This window comes from Aphis gossypii, unplaced genomic scaffold, assembly GCF_020184175.1.
Source record: "Aphis gossypii isolate Hap1 unplaced genomic scaffold, ASM2018417v2 Contig00558, whole genome shotgun sequence".
NCBI lineage: Eukaryota > Metazoa > Arthropoda > Insecta > Hemiptera > Aphididae > Aphis > Aphis gossypii.
In genome coordinates, this window is record NW_026083161.1 from 583 (window position 1) to 16,561 (window position 15,979).

A 15,979-nucleotide genomic window follows, 5' to 3' on the forward strand; every position below is an offset into this window, starting at 1 on the left:
CAGTGTTATCACGTCAATGTGAGGAAGAAGAAATTTTTGAACAACATTTCACTCAGACAACCACTCGCAATGATAAAGGTCAATTTATTGTCAGACTACCACTTAAAGACCATCCCTCGTGTATAGGCAAAACAAGTGGGATAGCAAAGAAACGGTTCTTAAACCTAGAGAATAAATTGGTAAAAAATAGTGCATTGGCAAATGAATATGATTAGTTCTTGATGGAGTATTTAAAATTGGGTCACATGGAACAAGGTGGACAGTATTACGATGATCACGCTAAAGGATACTACATACCTCATTATGCAGTATTCAAAAGCAATAGTATTACTACAAAGACAAGAGTGGTGTTTGATGCGTCTGCGACAGAGTCCTCGGGAAAGTCTTTAAATGACATACTTATGAAAAGACCTGTTGTTCAACCAACGTTATACTCTACCTTATTACGTTTTCGAATCCATCAAATAGCACTGACAGCGGATATAGAAAAAATGTACAGGCAAATACTAGTTCATAGCGACGACTGTCAATTGCAAAAAATTGTCTATCGTTCAAAACCAACTGATGAACTCCAAGAGTTAATTCTAAAAACAGTGACCTACGGAACAAAAACCGCTCCGTACTTAGCTACAAGGTGTCTACTGTCTAGTACAGTTGGGGAAAACGTGTAACGATTCAGAAATATCTCAAATCATTCAGCGGGACTTTTATGTAGATGATTTGTTAACACTTTAACAGGTGCAGACACTGTTGAAGAGTGTCATAACATCTATCAAAAACTCACCAATATACTAACCAGCGCCTAATTGCCGCTGAGAAAGTGGTGTTCAAAATCACCGACACTCTTATCTTGGCTACCTACAACCACAGATGCAAATTACTTACTACTATTGTCAGAATCTGAGTCAGTTAGCACTCTGGGTCTAATGTGGCAACCTAGTACAGATAGTTTTTGTTACTCCATGAAGCCATGGAGTCTACCAAAGTGGATGACAAAGCGCAGTCTATTGTCAGATATCAACAGTATCTACGATCCCTTAGGTCTTGTTACACCAGTAATAATAAAGGGAAAGATTTTTGTTCAGCAGTTATGGTATCTGAAAGTCAATTGGGATGACAAGTTATCAGAAGATCTATGTTCAAAATGGAAAAGGTTCTACTTAAACCTACAACAACTTGACAAGTTAACAGTACCCAGAAAGGTGATCAGGTCAGATAGTGTCGGTATTCAAATACACGGGTTTTGTGATGCTTCGCAATTGGCGTTCGGCACTTGTTTGTATTTGAGAACAGTTGCTCGCGATGGTAGTGTTAGTGTTCACTTATACACATCGAAATCTAGAGTAGCGCCTATGAAGGCCACTACAATACCAAGGCTTGAACTATGTGGAGCTGTGTTGTTGGCAGATCTTATTAATGAAGTTCAGGTAGAATTGTCACAACTAGGCATTACAATTCCGTCCGACAATATTTTCTTATGGAGTGATTCCACCATAGTGCTAGCATGGATTACTAGTCAATGCATCTTCCATGTTTATGTTGCAAATCGAATAGCTCGCATTCAAGATTTAACGAATACAAACCAATGGCACCACGTTCCCACAAATGCCAACCCTGCCGATTTGATATCCCGAGGTGTTGAGGTACAAGCATTGTCCGAATCTGCGCTATGGTGGCACGGATCGCCTTGGCTTAGTCAAGAACCGACGTCATGGCCCAACTGTCCAATTCTACCAACTGAAATCCCTGAAACTAGACCAGTGAAATTGGTCCTATCAACACAGCAAGCAGCTAATGAACTCATAAGTAGATACTCCAATTGAAGTCGGTTGAATCGCATAACCGGGTGGATTATAAGATTTTGCAATAATGCCAAAATACACAAACATCAACAGGACTTGAGATCCACCCACCATTTGTCCGTATTAAAGCTAAAAACTGCAAGAATGATTTGGGTTCGACAAGCTCAACGTCAGTCATTTCAGCGAGATATAGATATTTTATCAAATGGAAATCAGCTAAGTGGCAGCAGCAAATTAAGATCTCTGCATCCATTCCTAGATAGCAATGGGCTGATTCGTGTTGGTGGACGGTTGTCAAATTCGACTTATTCAAATCCAAGAAAGTATCCTATTGTACTTCCGTCAGACCATTTAATTACTAAATTAATCTTCAAGTCTGAACACGAACGTCTTTTGCATATAGGTCCTCAAGGACTGTTAGCAAATATTCACATCCAATACTGGCCTCTACGAGGACGTATCCTTGCCAGGTCCCCAGTACACAAATGCATAATATGTTTTCGAGCCTCACCAGTTACCTCGGCACCACGAGAGCGGGTCACGGTAGCGCGACCATTTACACACACTGGAGTAGATTTTTGTGGTCCTACATCGATTCGGTCGAGAATACGTCGTGTGCTGCAGTAAAAGGTTATATAGCAGTTTTTGTATGATTTGTAACAAGAGCAATACACTTGGAAGTGGTTAGCAAGCACCGAATCAGACGAAGTCTAGCGGAGCGATATGGTATGGACATCACACCCCGGAAAATACAACTAAGAGTCTATGGTAACGCACCATGTGTAATCGGTAGCGGTGACACCGAAGTTGAGGTAAGAATTGATACTGTGTCAGAAAAAATCAAATTGCTAGTGGTAGAGGATCACATACAGAACTTTGACATTATCATCGGACGAACGTTCATTAACTGTGCAAATGTATCGTTCATCAAAACTGAGGATCAACTCATATTTGCTTACGATATGCCATTGCCCTTCACCAACGAACCGAACGAAGCGCTCAGTGAACAGAGACCATTTACTCCAGTAACGGTACACGGATTACACGAGATACCAGCAGCAAGTGTGAAAATGGTAGAGGTGGATGTGAACTCAACTATAGTAGAGGTGTTGATGGTGAGTCATGGTGATGAACCAGTTCAGTTGAAAAGGGGGACACAAGTCAAACGCCTAAATATGGCAGTGCAGCAATCGGGACCAAGTCAGCCATACGAAGAACCGATAACCAAGGAAAAAGTCAAGTACAACCCACAGTTCACTGAACATGAAGTAACACAATTAATTAATTTGTTAACCGAGTATAGAAAATGTTTTGCGTTCAATATGTTTGAAGTAGGGTGCACAAAAGCAATTACCATGGATATTGTTGATAACAACGTACCTGTCAACAGTAAACCTTACCGTGCCAGCGCTCAGGAAAGGGATACCATTGATCGAATTGTGCGTGAGTGGAAGGCAGCAGGGATTGTCAGAGAAAGCGAATCACCGTATGCATCTCCAGTATTACTCGTAACGAAGAAAAGTGGTGAACCTCGTTTAGTCGTGGACTATAGGAAACTAAACTCCCAAACAGTGAAGAAAGTCTATCCGACGCTAAACATGGATGACCATTTGGAAGTTTTAACAGGGGCAAAAATGTTCTGCACTCTCGACCTAGCATCAGGTTACCTACAAGTACCATTGACCGAGGAAGCCAAAGCTAAAACGAGTTTCATAACACCAACCGAAAAGGGTGAGTTTGAAAGAATGGTTTTCGGGTTAATTAACGCCCCATACGAATTTTCACGTTTAATGAAAAAAGTTATGCAGCATCTAGAACTTGATGTAGCTATGTGGTATTTAGATGACATATTAATACCAGCAAGAAGTTTCGAAGAGATGATGATTAGATTAAGGAAAGTATTGGATGCGTTAAGTTCCGCAAGTTTAACTTTAAAACTTGAAAAATGTCACTTTGGATATGAGGAGGTAACATATTTAGGTTTCAGATTATCAAGGCATGGAATCAAACCGGGAGAAGACAAAGTAGCAGCCATACTGAAAATAGAACACCCAATCAACCGACATGAAGTGAGACGATTCTTGGGTTTGACCGGATTCTTCAGAAGATTTGTGCCACAGTATGCGCAGATAGTCAAACCACTGACCGAGCTGACCAAAAATGCAGTACCATTCGAATGGGGACATCCGCAACAGGAAGCATTTGACACACTAAAGGTAAAACTTACCAGCAGTCCAGTCTTACAATTATTTAACCCAAATACTTATACGGAATTACATTGCGATGCCAGTCAACAAGGGTTGAGCGGACTACTACTACAGCGAAGGAACGAAGACAAGTTACTACATTTAGTCTATGCTGTGTCTAAGAAAACCACCACAGCAGAAAGAAACTATCATGCGGGAAAACTAGAACTCATGGCAATAGTTTGGAGCGTCACCCGTTTAAGACATCTACTGATAGGAATGCAGTTCATCATAGTGACAGATTGTCAGGCTATAGTGCATCTCAACACTAAGAAAACCGTAAATCCACAAGTAGCTCGATGGGCAAACCTGCTAAGTGAATATAACTATGAGATACGTCACAGACCAGGGACTAAGATGGCCCACGCAGATGCTTTGTCTAGAGCTCCCGTGAATACATCAACAGATACTGAAGTAGAACTTGAAGAGCTAGAGATCATGATAACAATGACTGCAGAGGAACACATAATAACAATGCAAAGAAGTGATGAAAACATAAGTTCAATAATCAAAATAATGACAAAATCAACTGAAGAGCGATCATTAAATGAACAACGTGAAGTTAGGGATTATGTCATGCGTCAGGGCATAGTGTATAAAAGAGTCAGGATTCAAGGAGAAGAACGCCAACTATGGGTTGTTCCAAACGCAATGCGGAAGAGTATTGTGGTGCAGAATCATGACATGGCTGGACATTTCGCACTTGACCGAACGGTTGCGAAGATCTTAGAGCGGTACTACTTTGCCCGAATGAGGAGTTATGTGCAAGTTCATATCAGATGCTGCCCAGAGTGTATACTAACTAAAATACCAAGAGGCCGACCACAGGGAGAACTCCATCCGATACCGCCTGGAAGAAGACCATTTGAGATGATACATTTAGATCACATAGGACCCTTTGTACGATCAACTGCAGGGAAAAATTACATACTAGTTTTAGTGGACAATTTGACAAAGTATGTCAAGTTATACCCAGTGCGATCCTGTAATGCTGAAGCAGTCATAAAAAGTTTACAACAGTTTATATTAACCTATGGAGTACCTAAGAAAGTCATCAGTGACCGAGGAACAGCTTTTACAGCTCGACAATTCGGTGAATTCTGTATGAGTAAAGGCATAAATCACATACTAACATCCGTACGACATCCGCAGTCTAATGGACAGGTGGAGTGGGTTAACTCAACATTAGTGCCAGTATTGCAAGCAAATATGCAGAACGATAATACATGGGATAAGAATATACTTGAGGTGGAGAGTCAACCCAACAATGTGCAGAATAAAACAACAGGGGAAACACCATTTCGATTGTTACACGGATATCATCCAAGTTTTCATGATGGAATACTAAGACATTTAGTAACTGAGGAACAACCAACGGATGTAACTAAACTGCAAGAAAAGGCCAGAGAAACAATTGAAAAAGAACAAAGAGTATGGAAGGCCAGGTATGATGCCAAACACATTACACCAGCCCAATATAAAATAGGGGAAGTAATTTTTCTGAGAACTCCACCCAAACACACCGGAGAACCAACCAAACTGCAGCCAAAGTATAGAGGACCGTTTGTAGTCAGTAAAGTGCTACCTGATGATACATATCAAATTACTGATGTTATAGTTAAAGACGGACGACAATACAAGACAACCGTACATGCAACACACATGAAAGGGTATAAATTGGGACCAGATTCAGATGATATAGGAGAAGAAGTAGACAATACCAGCCAGAACGGAGAAGAGGAAACTGAAACTGAAGACCAGAGACAACGGGAAACGGATGCAGTCAAACAAGAGTCACCAACCAGGACTAGAGTGAGGAAACCGCCTAAATGGATGAAAGATTATGTTTAAATATCTCTAATTATTATTTTGAATTATTAACTGGTAATGTTAATGAATAAGCTGATAGTCATAAGATAGTTATTATATGTTGCTATATATTTGTAAAAAATATTATTATTACATGTAGAACTCAGCGAGAACGCTGACTCAAAGGATGGCCGAATGTTGGCAACACTGAGTGTGTGTGTTGAGGATTATGCTCAGACACAGCACTGAGTGTGTCAAGGGTGTGTGTAGCTACGATATACACCGAGTGAGCTCTGCGATACAGCGTCTAAGTCTGAGTCAATATCCTAAGTGAAATCTATTGTATTGCAATTCTTTGATTTAATAAATAATATTGTTACTTTCCTAAAAACTTGTGGTTCGACTCAATCGAGGTAATTTAGTGTTTTACAACACATTGAATTATTGTATTTATATTTTATATTAGTTACCATTTTGTTCTGCATTTACATTATATTGATTAACAATTGTTTGCATTTATATTATATTGGTCACCAATTGATTTATATTATGTTGTATTAGTTTATATCATTATAATCAAATAAACTAATTGCTACCAACTCTTTATATTATTATTATTTTATTTGAACGCGCTGAGGTAGTGCTTCATATTATGTTGCCTACCTCACAGTCGTGAAGGCACAACTTATTTATATTATTAAGAGCTGAACGCGGCATCACACAGTCATATGCATAATCCATATAAATGCCAAGAAATATAATCAACTCAAGTTTCATACGAGTGAACCTTTTAAAAAAAAAAAAAAAATGTTATAAATTTCTAGTAATGTTGCATATTCATTATCATTTTGAAAACATATACACATTTGTAATATTATTATACCTTTTTTTGTATTACATATATATATAAATAGGTATTTAATTATATAACTTTTATTGTAATTTTTAGAATTATTTCATCTTAATTTATATATTTTTTTCCCCAAATATGTTTAACAAATAAAAAAAAAAAAAAACATTGTGTATCTAATTCTATAATTTTCATTGTTTAACTTTCATGCTTTTATGGTTTAGAATTATATGTTATCCTTAACTTTTGATGTGAGGACGCATCACAAAAAGGCTAGGGTAGATATAATGATGTGCGTTTAATCCATCATATCTTTTTTTAAATTTAAAGTATATAAGAAGATAATTATAATAATTATTAGCCATTAAGATTTTGTACACACACATACACACACACATTGATATATCATATTATAAGAACTCCAGTCTGCCGTTCAGGCGGCCAATTGCGTTATCATTGTGTCATTGTACGGACGGTAAGAGACTACGCAGATCGTCTGGACAGTAAGACATAGTTAATTAATTATAAACGTTTTTAATAATAGTTTAATATATATATATATATATATATCAATGTGTAAAAGAAAAGTGTTAAATAAAATTAACAAGTAGTGATTCAAAGAAAAAAGTCTTTTTATTCTGAAATATAAATCGGTCACTTCATTTCATATATCAGACGCAAGCCACGGTTTCAACGAACAAGTCGACACGGAAATCAGAGAGGTAATATACTAATATTTATTTACTAAGTTATGGTTATTTAATAAATAATGAATTTAGAAATATGTGATTTCCCCCGATTAACTAAGTAATCCTTTTTCTATCATTACAACTCTATTTTTTTTTGTTCGTGTATAAGGTGATTTCTTAACTGTGGAGGAAAAATTAACAGTAATTTCTTTTGATGAGACATATATTTCACACAGAATTTATTACGACAAAAAATTTGAAAAAGTATATGGGCCACATAGATGTGTTCAAACCGTTATAGCTAGAAGTAAGCAAATTAATTAATGATGTTACATTTGTATTAAATTTACTTGAATAAAATGAATTAACTTAAAGGTTTATTGAACAGTTGGAAATAACCGATATTCTATAACTACGATACTGCTATGACAAAATAATTAATTAATAAAGTATTAGAAGCACTACATAAACATGGTTTTAATGTGATCGCTATTGTGAGTGATATGGGTTCTTCAAATGTTGGATTGTGGAGAAATTTGAATATTTCTATAACAAATACGTCTTTTAAACCTCCAATAACTAGAAAAAATGTATATGTGTTTGCTGATGTGCCCCATATCTTAAAACTTGCAAGAAATCATTTTCTCGATCAGTAAGTTGTCCATTACTATCTAAAATCACACACAAAGTTATTTTTAAAATTAAATTAAATTATATTATAATATCACCTTTGCATTCACCTAGAGGGTTCACTTTATCTAATGGAAAATACATTGGTAAGAACGTATTGCAACAATTAATCAAATTAAACGAAGGAAATGATTTCAAGCTAGCACACAAGATTTCTAACAGTCATATCTCTGTAGAGGGTACAGCTCGGATGAATGTACGGTTAATTGTAAATTTATTTTCAAATACAGTTGCCAAAGCCATATTATTCTGTGGGAACAACAAATATATGATAAATTACAACTGGAAAGAAGTAAAGTCAATACACTATTAAGATATAATAAATAAATAAACCGGCATGTATTGTCTCAGTCTTACTAACATAATATAACATAACAAAAACTGTTTTGCGCGAGACAACACATGCGGGTCCTCTTAATTACTAGAATATTAATACTGACCAATTAAAACTGCGTAGGCTTCAGAAACTATAAGTCTATTTAATGATTGGTTCGACTTGATGAATACAAATCAGATGTTTGATAAAAATACTGCAAGCTATGGACTAGACTTCACAAAACAAACTGAGCTATTGAACAAAATGAATCAATTTGCATTAAACATGAGAGTTCATGGAAAAAAGTCAATGATGCCATTCCAAAAAGGTAAAGGAATATTTTATAACAACATATACTCGCATATTATATTAAAATATAATAAACATGAACATGTTATCATTAAAATATTTTGGACATAGTATTTTAAGTTGTCAGTACTGTGAGGGAGCGAGGAGCACCCCGAACAGCACTAACCAACCAGCAGCGCAGTGCGTTGTAGGATTCCTAAGCATGCGTATGTGAAATCCTTAACTGTAAATTCTTTAATAAATGTATGAATAATCCAGTCTTAAGTATTTTGTTATCTTATTGAGTCTAACGTTTTAGTCCCCCCCTTTTTTTTTGTTTTAACAAACATGAATTAGGTATTGCGATTTCCAATACATCCCTTGTCAATTTATTTGGAGACCTAAAAGAATATGGTGTTTCTTACATTACTACTATGAAACTAAATCAAGATTTAGTAGAAAATTTTTTTAGTTACATTAAAGGAATGGCCGGGTCAGCAAATAATTGCATAACAGCATTAGATTTTATGTACCTATTGGTTTGTATTATACTGAGACAATTATTTAAGTTGACTTCAATAATTAATTCATAATAACTTTTATACCTATAATTTAGTCTTAGGTGGTATATTTTAGGTAACACTTCAATGTTGTGTTTACCGAAAATAGAAACACCGAAGATGGAACAGACAGTGGCGCAACCAAGGGGGTGGACTCCGGGTCTGGACCCCCCCCCCCCTTGGCACGTATAATAGAAAATTAATTTCATTTTCTCAATAAACTTGAATAAAAATTAAATTTATAAATATAAATTGATTTTTCGACTACATCAATTAAGTAATGTTGTGGCTACACTGCTACAGTTCAATAACCAATAATTTAATACTATCATGTTTACATGTTATCTGTGACCTTATTACCTTAATAATTATTATCATGACTATGGTTCTAGATATAGAGTAAACTATGGTTTTTGATATCTGATTTATCAACAACTGTTATCAAATACAATACATTTCGATTAGTCATATTGATTTATATTGCTTATACTTTATAGTTTTAAAAAGTAACGATGAATAGTTCTATAAAAGATTTTTTTACTACTAGTAGACTTAGTACTAATATTAAAAATCTCGGTGTAAAATCAGTTGTTGCTATTTCTTCACAAGTTCCTGATCAAAGTGTTCCTTCAGTCGAGTGTTCTACGAGTACCAATGATTCTAATAAAACCGAAGACAACAATCATAGCATTTTTGATATAACGGCATATATTGGTAAACATATGTCAAATAATGAAAAACTTGAAGCGCTTAAAACAATCTGGACCCCAGGTAAAAATCATAATTTTCCAATTACGCTGCATGGCAATAAAAATTTAAAATTTCAACTTTCTTGGCTTAATAAATGGAATTGGATAGCTTACAGTAGTTTAGTTGATGGCGTTTATTGTAAGTATTGTGTATTATTTGGCATTAAAAAAGGAGGAAAAGGAGGTCAATTGCTTGGACAGCTTTGTAATCAGCCATTCAAAAATTGGAAGCATGCTACAGAAAAATTTAAATTGCACGAAAGCACAAATTATCATACCAACTGTATTTTAGATTTTCAATCTTTGTCTGCTGTAATTACAGGGAAAACACCTTCTGTGCACGATCAACTAAATATCGCTTCAAAACAACAAAAAGAAGATAATAGAAAAATAATTTTGCCAGTTATTAAGTCTGTGATACTCTGTGGTCGTCAGGGAATATCAATTAGAGGTCATCGTGATTACGGTCCTTTGGAATTAAATGAACCAACAGAAAATGATGGTAATTTTCGCGCAATATTGAGATTTTATATAAACGCAACTGGAATATCGGGAGATAATAGCCATATATTAGCTCGAGAAAACTGTAAAAAAAATGCCCAGTATATCAGCTGGAAAATACAAAACCAGATTGTTGATGCTTGTTATACAGTAGTGTCAAAAAAAATTGTCAACAAAATTAATGTATGTAAATATTTTTCTATTATTGCTGATGAGACGGCTGTATTTCCGGTATTGAGCAGTTTTCACTTTGTGCCAGATATTTTGATTCTACTGATAAAATAATTCATGAGGACTTTTTAAAGTTTGTACCGGTTCATGATGTGAGTGGAAGAGCTCTAGCAGACACAATAATCAATGAACTAAAAAGTCTGAACATAGATATCAAACATTTAAGAGGTCAAGGGTATGATGGCGCTGCCACTATGAGTGGCAAATTTAATGGAGTTGCTACATTAATTAAAAACAAATATCCCACTGCGCTGTATATTCATTGTAGTTCTCATAACCTTAATCTCTCAATATCATATTCTTGTAATTTACCACAAATCAGAAATACTATGGGTACCATTGAAAGTATTTATTTATTTTTTAATACACCTAAAAGACAAAAGTTTTTTACTGAACAATTAGAAATGTTTAAAAAAGAAGAAAGTATGAAAGATGATGGTTGTCATTCAAATAAAGAAAAACTAAAACGTCTTTGTCCAACCCGCTGGGTAGATCGTCATAGTTCTGTTGAAACAATTTATGATTTTCTACCTGTCATTGTGAATAGTTTAGAAGAAATGATTACATGGCCGGATAAGAATGTAGCAACAAAAGCTAACCAAATACTTTTAACATTAGGAACTTCAGAATTCAACATTAGTCTATCTGTAATTATTAAACTATTTCAGTATACTAAACCTCTTAGTGTTTACTTACAAAAGAAAAACATTGACTAGGTTGAAGCTATTAATCACATCAACACTATTTTAAATGAATTAATGAATATTCGTGAAAATGCTGAAATAGTCTTTAGTGATTTGTTTAAAAATCTTATTAAAAGATCAAATGAAATGGATATTGAAATAAAAATACCAAGACTTGCTAAAAGACAAAAACATAGAAATAATTTTTCTTCAGAAAATCCTGAAGATTATTTTAGAGTATCTATTTTTATTCCATTTATTGATTCTATAATACAACAATTGAATGATCGTTTCAACAATCATAAAGAAATAATATCTGGTTTTCAAGTATTAATAAATTCATGTGCTAAAAGTGATCTTCATCATCTTGTAAAATATTATCAAGAAGATGTTGAAAGTTATGAAAAAGTTGTATCTGAGGTTGATTTATGGCACAGATATTTAAATACAAAAAATATTAAACCTCAGAATGCATTAGATGCGTTACTTATATGTAATCAGGACTTCTATCCAAATATTTATAATTTATTGCACATCCTTGCTGTACTCCCAGTTACATCTTGTGAGTCAGAAAGGTCATTTTCCTCACTGAAGCGAATCAAAACATATTTGAGGAACTCGACTTCTGAAACCAGGTTAAATGGATTAGCGGTTCTTAATATACACCGAGAAGTTCCAGTTACAGAAGATGAAGTAATTGAAGTATTAGCTTCAATAAAGCGCCGCTTAGATTTCTCATTGTAAAATTATGTCTTAATTAGTTTAGTACTTATTTAAAATAATAATCACATTTAAAAAAATGTCTTGTTGATAAAAAAATAAAAATATTGTTTATAAAAATTAAGATGGTTTATTTTGTCAGACCCCCCCCCCCATGAAAAATTCCTGGTTGCGCCACTGGGAACAGACGACAGTTTTCTTAACATTCAAGAATGTATAACCGGTGAAGTTATTGAATCTACTGATTTAATTACCAATTCTTCTCATCAATTTCAAGAAATGAATAATTAAACTTAAAAAATTTACTGAATAAAATATGTATTTAAGTATTTAGTTATATATTATATTATTTTAAATGTAACTTAACCTTGTAAAAATTATGACATAATATGTAATAATTATGCACATCATTGCATTTCATATATTATAATGTATATATTCGTCTCTATTTTAACTGAATACATTTTATTTTAGTTTGTTAAAATATGTTTATTTTATACAAATGAAAAAATCTAACATTTAAACCAGATACAATTGTGTTAGACATGACTTATGGTTGTAACCCATCCAATTATTACAATATTATCAATCAATTATATAATTATTTTATACATCAAATGATTATGATTAAATGATATGAGTAATTTTTTAATAGTTTTATTATAATAAATTAAAATAATTAGGGACAAAAACATTTAATTGTAATTGTTTGATAAACAATGCATAAGATTTCTATTTAAGCCATTAGACGTAGGAAATAGTGATCAGTTATACTTGATGTATACCACGCTTATGCTTATGTACTATTAATTTTTTTAATAATTCTATAAAGTTTTGAATTTTTTTTTGCTTATTGAAAATAATATTCTTATTCTATTCTACTTTATTTTTTATTACAACAATTATCTGGTGTATAATAGAAGACTAGTTATCACTGGCATCTTTTTAAAAAGTAAGAAATACTTATTTACCCAAACTAATAACTTAAACTACACCTATGATCCAACATTTAATATACCATGAATATACATGGACGTAAATAGAGGCTTAGAATTCACAATAATAAATTCTGAAGATCTGATCCAACTTAAGCTCTCCTTAAGATATTTTAATATATAATATGTTAGTTTTGCATGAATATATTCAACAAATAAATTTCTATTTAATTAGTGATAGTTTTGAATTCTATTCTTTTTCTTTTTTTTATTAATTATTCTGCTTTCCAAAGGTGAGTATTAACTAGTTAAAAAGTTATTTTTTTTTAACTTTTTAACTTAACTAGTTTAATTTACAGTTGAAATAATTTAGCTTTACTTAGTTAATCCATTAAGTTAAAAACATTTTGAAATTTTTCATTTATACGTAAATATTACTATAGGTACTAGTATAAAATATAATTAATATTTCAATATTATGTATTACACCATGGAAATAACTTTCCCACAATGACTTCAAATCCGAACCCTATAGATAAAATCAAATTGTGTGTAAGTAGTGGGTAGAAGACAAGTCTTCCACTCTTTAATTTAAAATTTAAGTTCATGTACTCGCCATAATATATATTATACATCTAACACAAAATTATATATTAAAATCTAGCTGTATCAAAATGTACTTTTCAACAATAATCACCTTCTTGCTCATACAACAAACACTAGGATTCATTGCATATCACTGTAATAGACCTAAAATAAACATAACGGCTTACAATAATTTGAGTGTAGATTTTTGTGACCTCCCAACCGCAATCGATGTCAAACCTATTCAGAGAGTTCAGTTATTACAAAAAACAGACACTTATTCAATACCTTATAAATCATGTTCAATAATAACAAACTATTTAATAACGCGGTGCTCAGTACTAGAAGATGCTCAAATGGTAGAAGGTGGCTACTTCACAGAAATTTTAGAACTAGGCAGCTCACGTTGTTCGGAAATTCACCAAAGGTTAGTTTACCGGTGTAATGATAGCCACATATAACGCTATAATAGTGGCATCATCATAATCCCTTACATGTACATAGTCGCACATATGTTCAGTAAATTATTCACACGATAGTAAACATATGTGATCAGACACTGTTATGTCCTTTGACCATTATATAATTTTATTATACCACCGGCTCTAAAGACACCCATCAACCATCAGGCTCTGGTACACAACGTCACTCTCCCTGCGTACGCCTTTGGCAGTGGATGTACGTTAAAAATTTCAATAATATGTACTTATTAGTCGAATCTGTTTTTATTAGTGATTAATAATAAAAGTGTTATAATATCATCAATAGTGTGTTATTTTTCTTTTGATTAATACTAAGTATATCCATCGAATACCTGACAATCAAACAAGGGTAAGTTAATTTACTTTATAATACAAATCCTTATATGTGTATATGTATCTACATGCGTGTGCAGATATATACATAAGAGGGTAGTAATTCAGATTGTGTGCGCAATATATATAAATGGTAAATCTCACATAAATTAAAAGATTAATAATAATTATAACTAAATAATTAATAATATAAAATATATATTGCGCAACTACGATCATTTTTGATTTACTACACCGGCTTCCACTTGGCAGCATGATCACAGGATTAAAAATAAACGAAACAAGACATTTTTCTACTACAATAGCTGGATTAGTACAACATTCACCTCAGACAAAGGTACGTGGCAAGATGTTATTGTACAAGCTCACTTTAAATTATTTCTGACCACTGGGATGGCAATAATAAGTAGCAAAGACAATATTCTAAAACTTCCAACGGGAACTTCATTTAACCGAATTTAAATGTATATGATTGTGATACCCATGAGTTTACAATATAATACGATGGACCTGCATCTATAGCCACATCGGATAAAAATAAAAATCAACAAACTTACTTGGTTGAATCTGACCAAATAGTTTTTGCCCTCACAAGTATAAGAAAAACATAATATGCTTGTCATATACCAATCATTCAAACAGAACATTCTTAATTAAATATCCTAACAGACCCTTTATTTTTTAACTTCTTCAAAACAAAAAACATTTCTCCACAAAATACAGATTTAATGGCGTACATTAATACAAAATTTATTTAAATCGTAAACCGTTTTAAATTTTCTATGACAACTTTATAAAATACAGATTTACTACACAATTAATAATGTCAGCTAGAGAAAAAAGTATTACTACATAAATTAAGTTTAGCGACATACAGTTCCTCAAAATTTGCGTATGCAATGGGTGAAGGTCCTGGTTTTACAGACATTCAAGTGGGTGAAGTAATGTATTTAATAAAATGTAAAGCAATTAAATAACCTAACCTCGCATCGCAACGTGCCAAGTTTTTCCGTTTGAAGACCTCCGCAGATAAAGTGAGTTTATTTAATTATTATTATTCTGTTAGTAAATAATTAGAGCCTAGCGCATATAATACGCAGTTGCGGAGTAAATTAATTTTTTCTAACATTTTTTTTTCTGTTCTTAGTTTAAAATGGCATTCTTATCATCACTCAAACAGCAAACAAACGTGACCAATGCTTCAATCACAGATTTAAGGTTAAATGTGGCGTATCCGGTGACCACAATGAAAGAGGTGGATACAAAATTCGGCACTCCGATCGTCTGCGCATTGAGGGATCCGGACACAGACGGGATCATCAACGTATTATTCCCGAAGTCAATATCGCCGAGCGTTGAGGAAATAGCTGCGTATAACTCGGGAAACGTTCCACCGGTATCACTTATATATAAAGGAAAAAACCGCGGACGTTTTTTTAATATTGACTTTGAATGATTTAAAATACAAATAAAAAAAAAAAATCGTTTTCTTAATTCTTGTTTATATTAA

The 15,979-nt window shown here is 33.3% G+C and overlaps 2 protein-coding genes across 2 annotated transcripts; both read left to right on the forward strand.

The window, feature by feature from the left end:
* Positions 1-221: 221 nt before the first annotated feature.
* LOC126554620 (uncharacterized) lies at positions 222-671 on the forward strand. Its single transcript, XM_050209677.1, has one exon. It carries the CDS (start codon positions 222-224, stop codon positions 669-671), a length of 450 nt encoding a protein of 149 aa, XP_050065634.1.
* A 10,254-nt stretch (positions 672-10,925) lies between these two features.
* On the forward strand, positions 10,926-12,158 carry LOC126554621 (52 kDa repressor of the inhibitor of the protein kinase-like). Its single transcript, XM_050209678.1, has 2 exons — positions 10,926-11,378; positions 11,448-12,158. Exons 1-2 carry the CDS (start codon positions 10,926-10,928, stop codon positions 12,156-12,158), a joined length of 1,164 nt encoding a protein of 387 aa, XP_050065635.1.
* Positions 12,159-15,979: the final 3,821 nt, after the last annotated feature.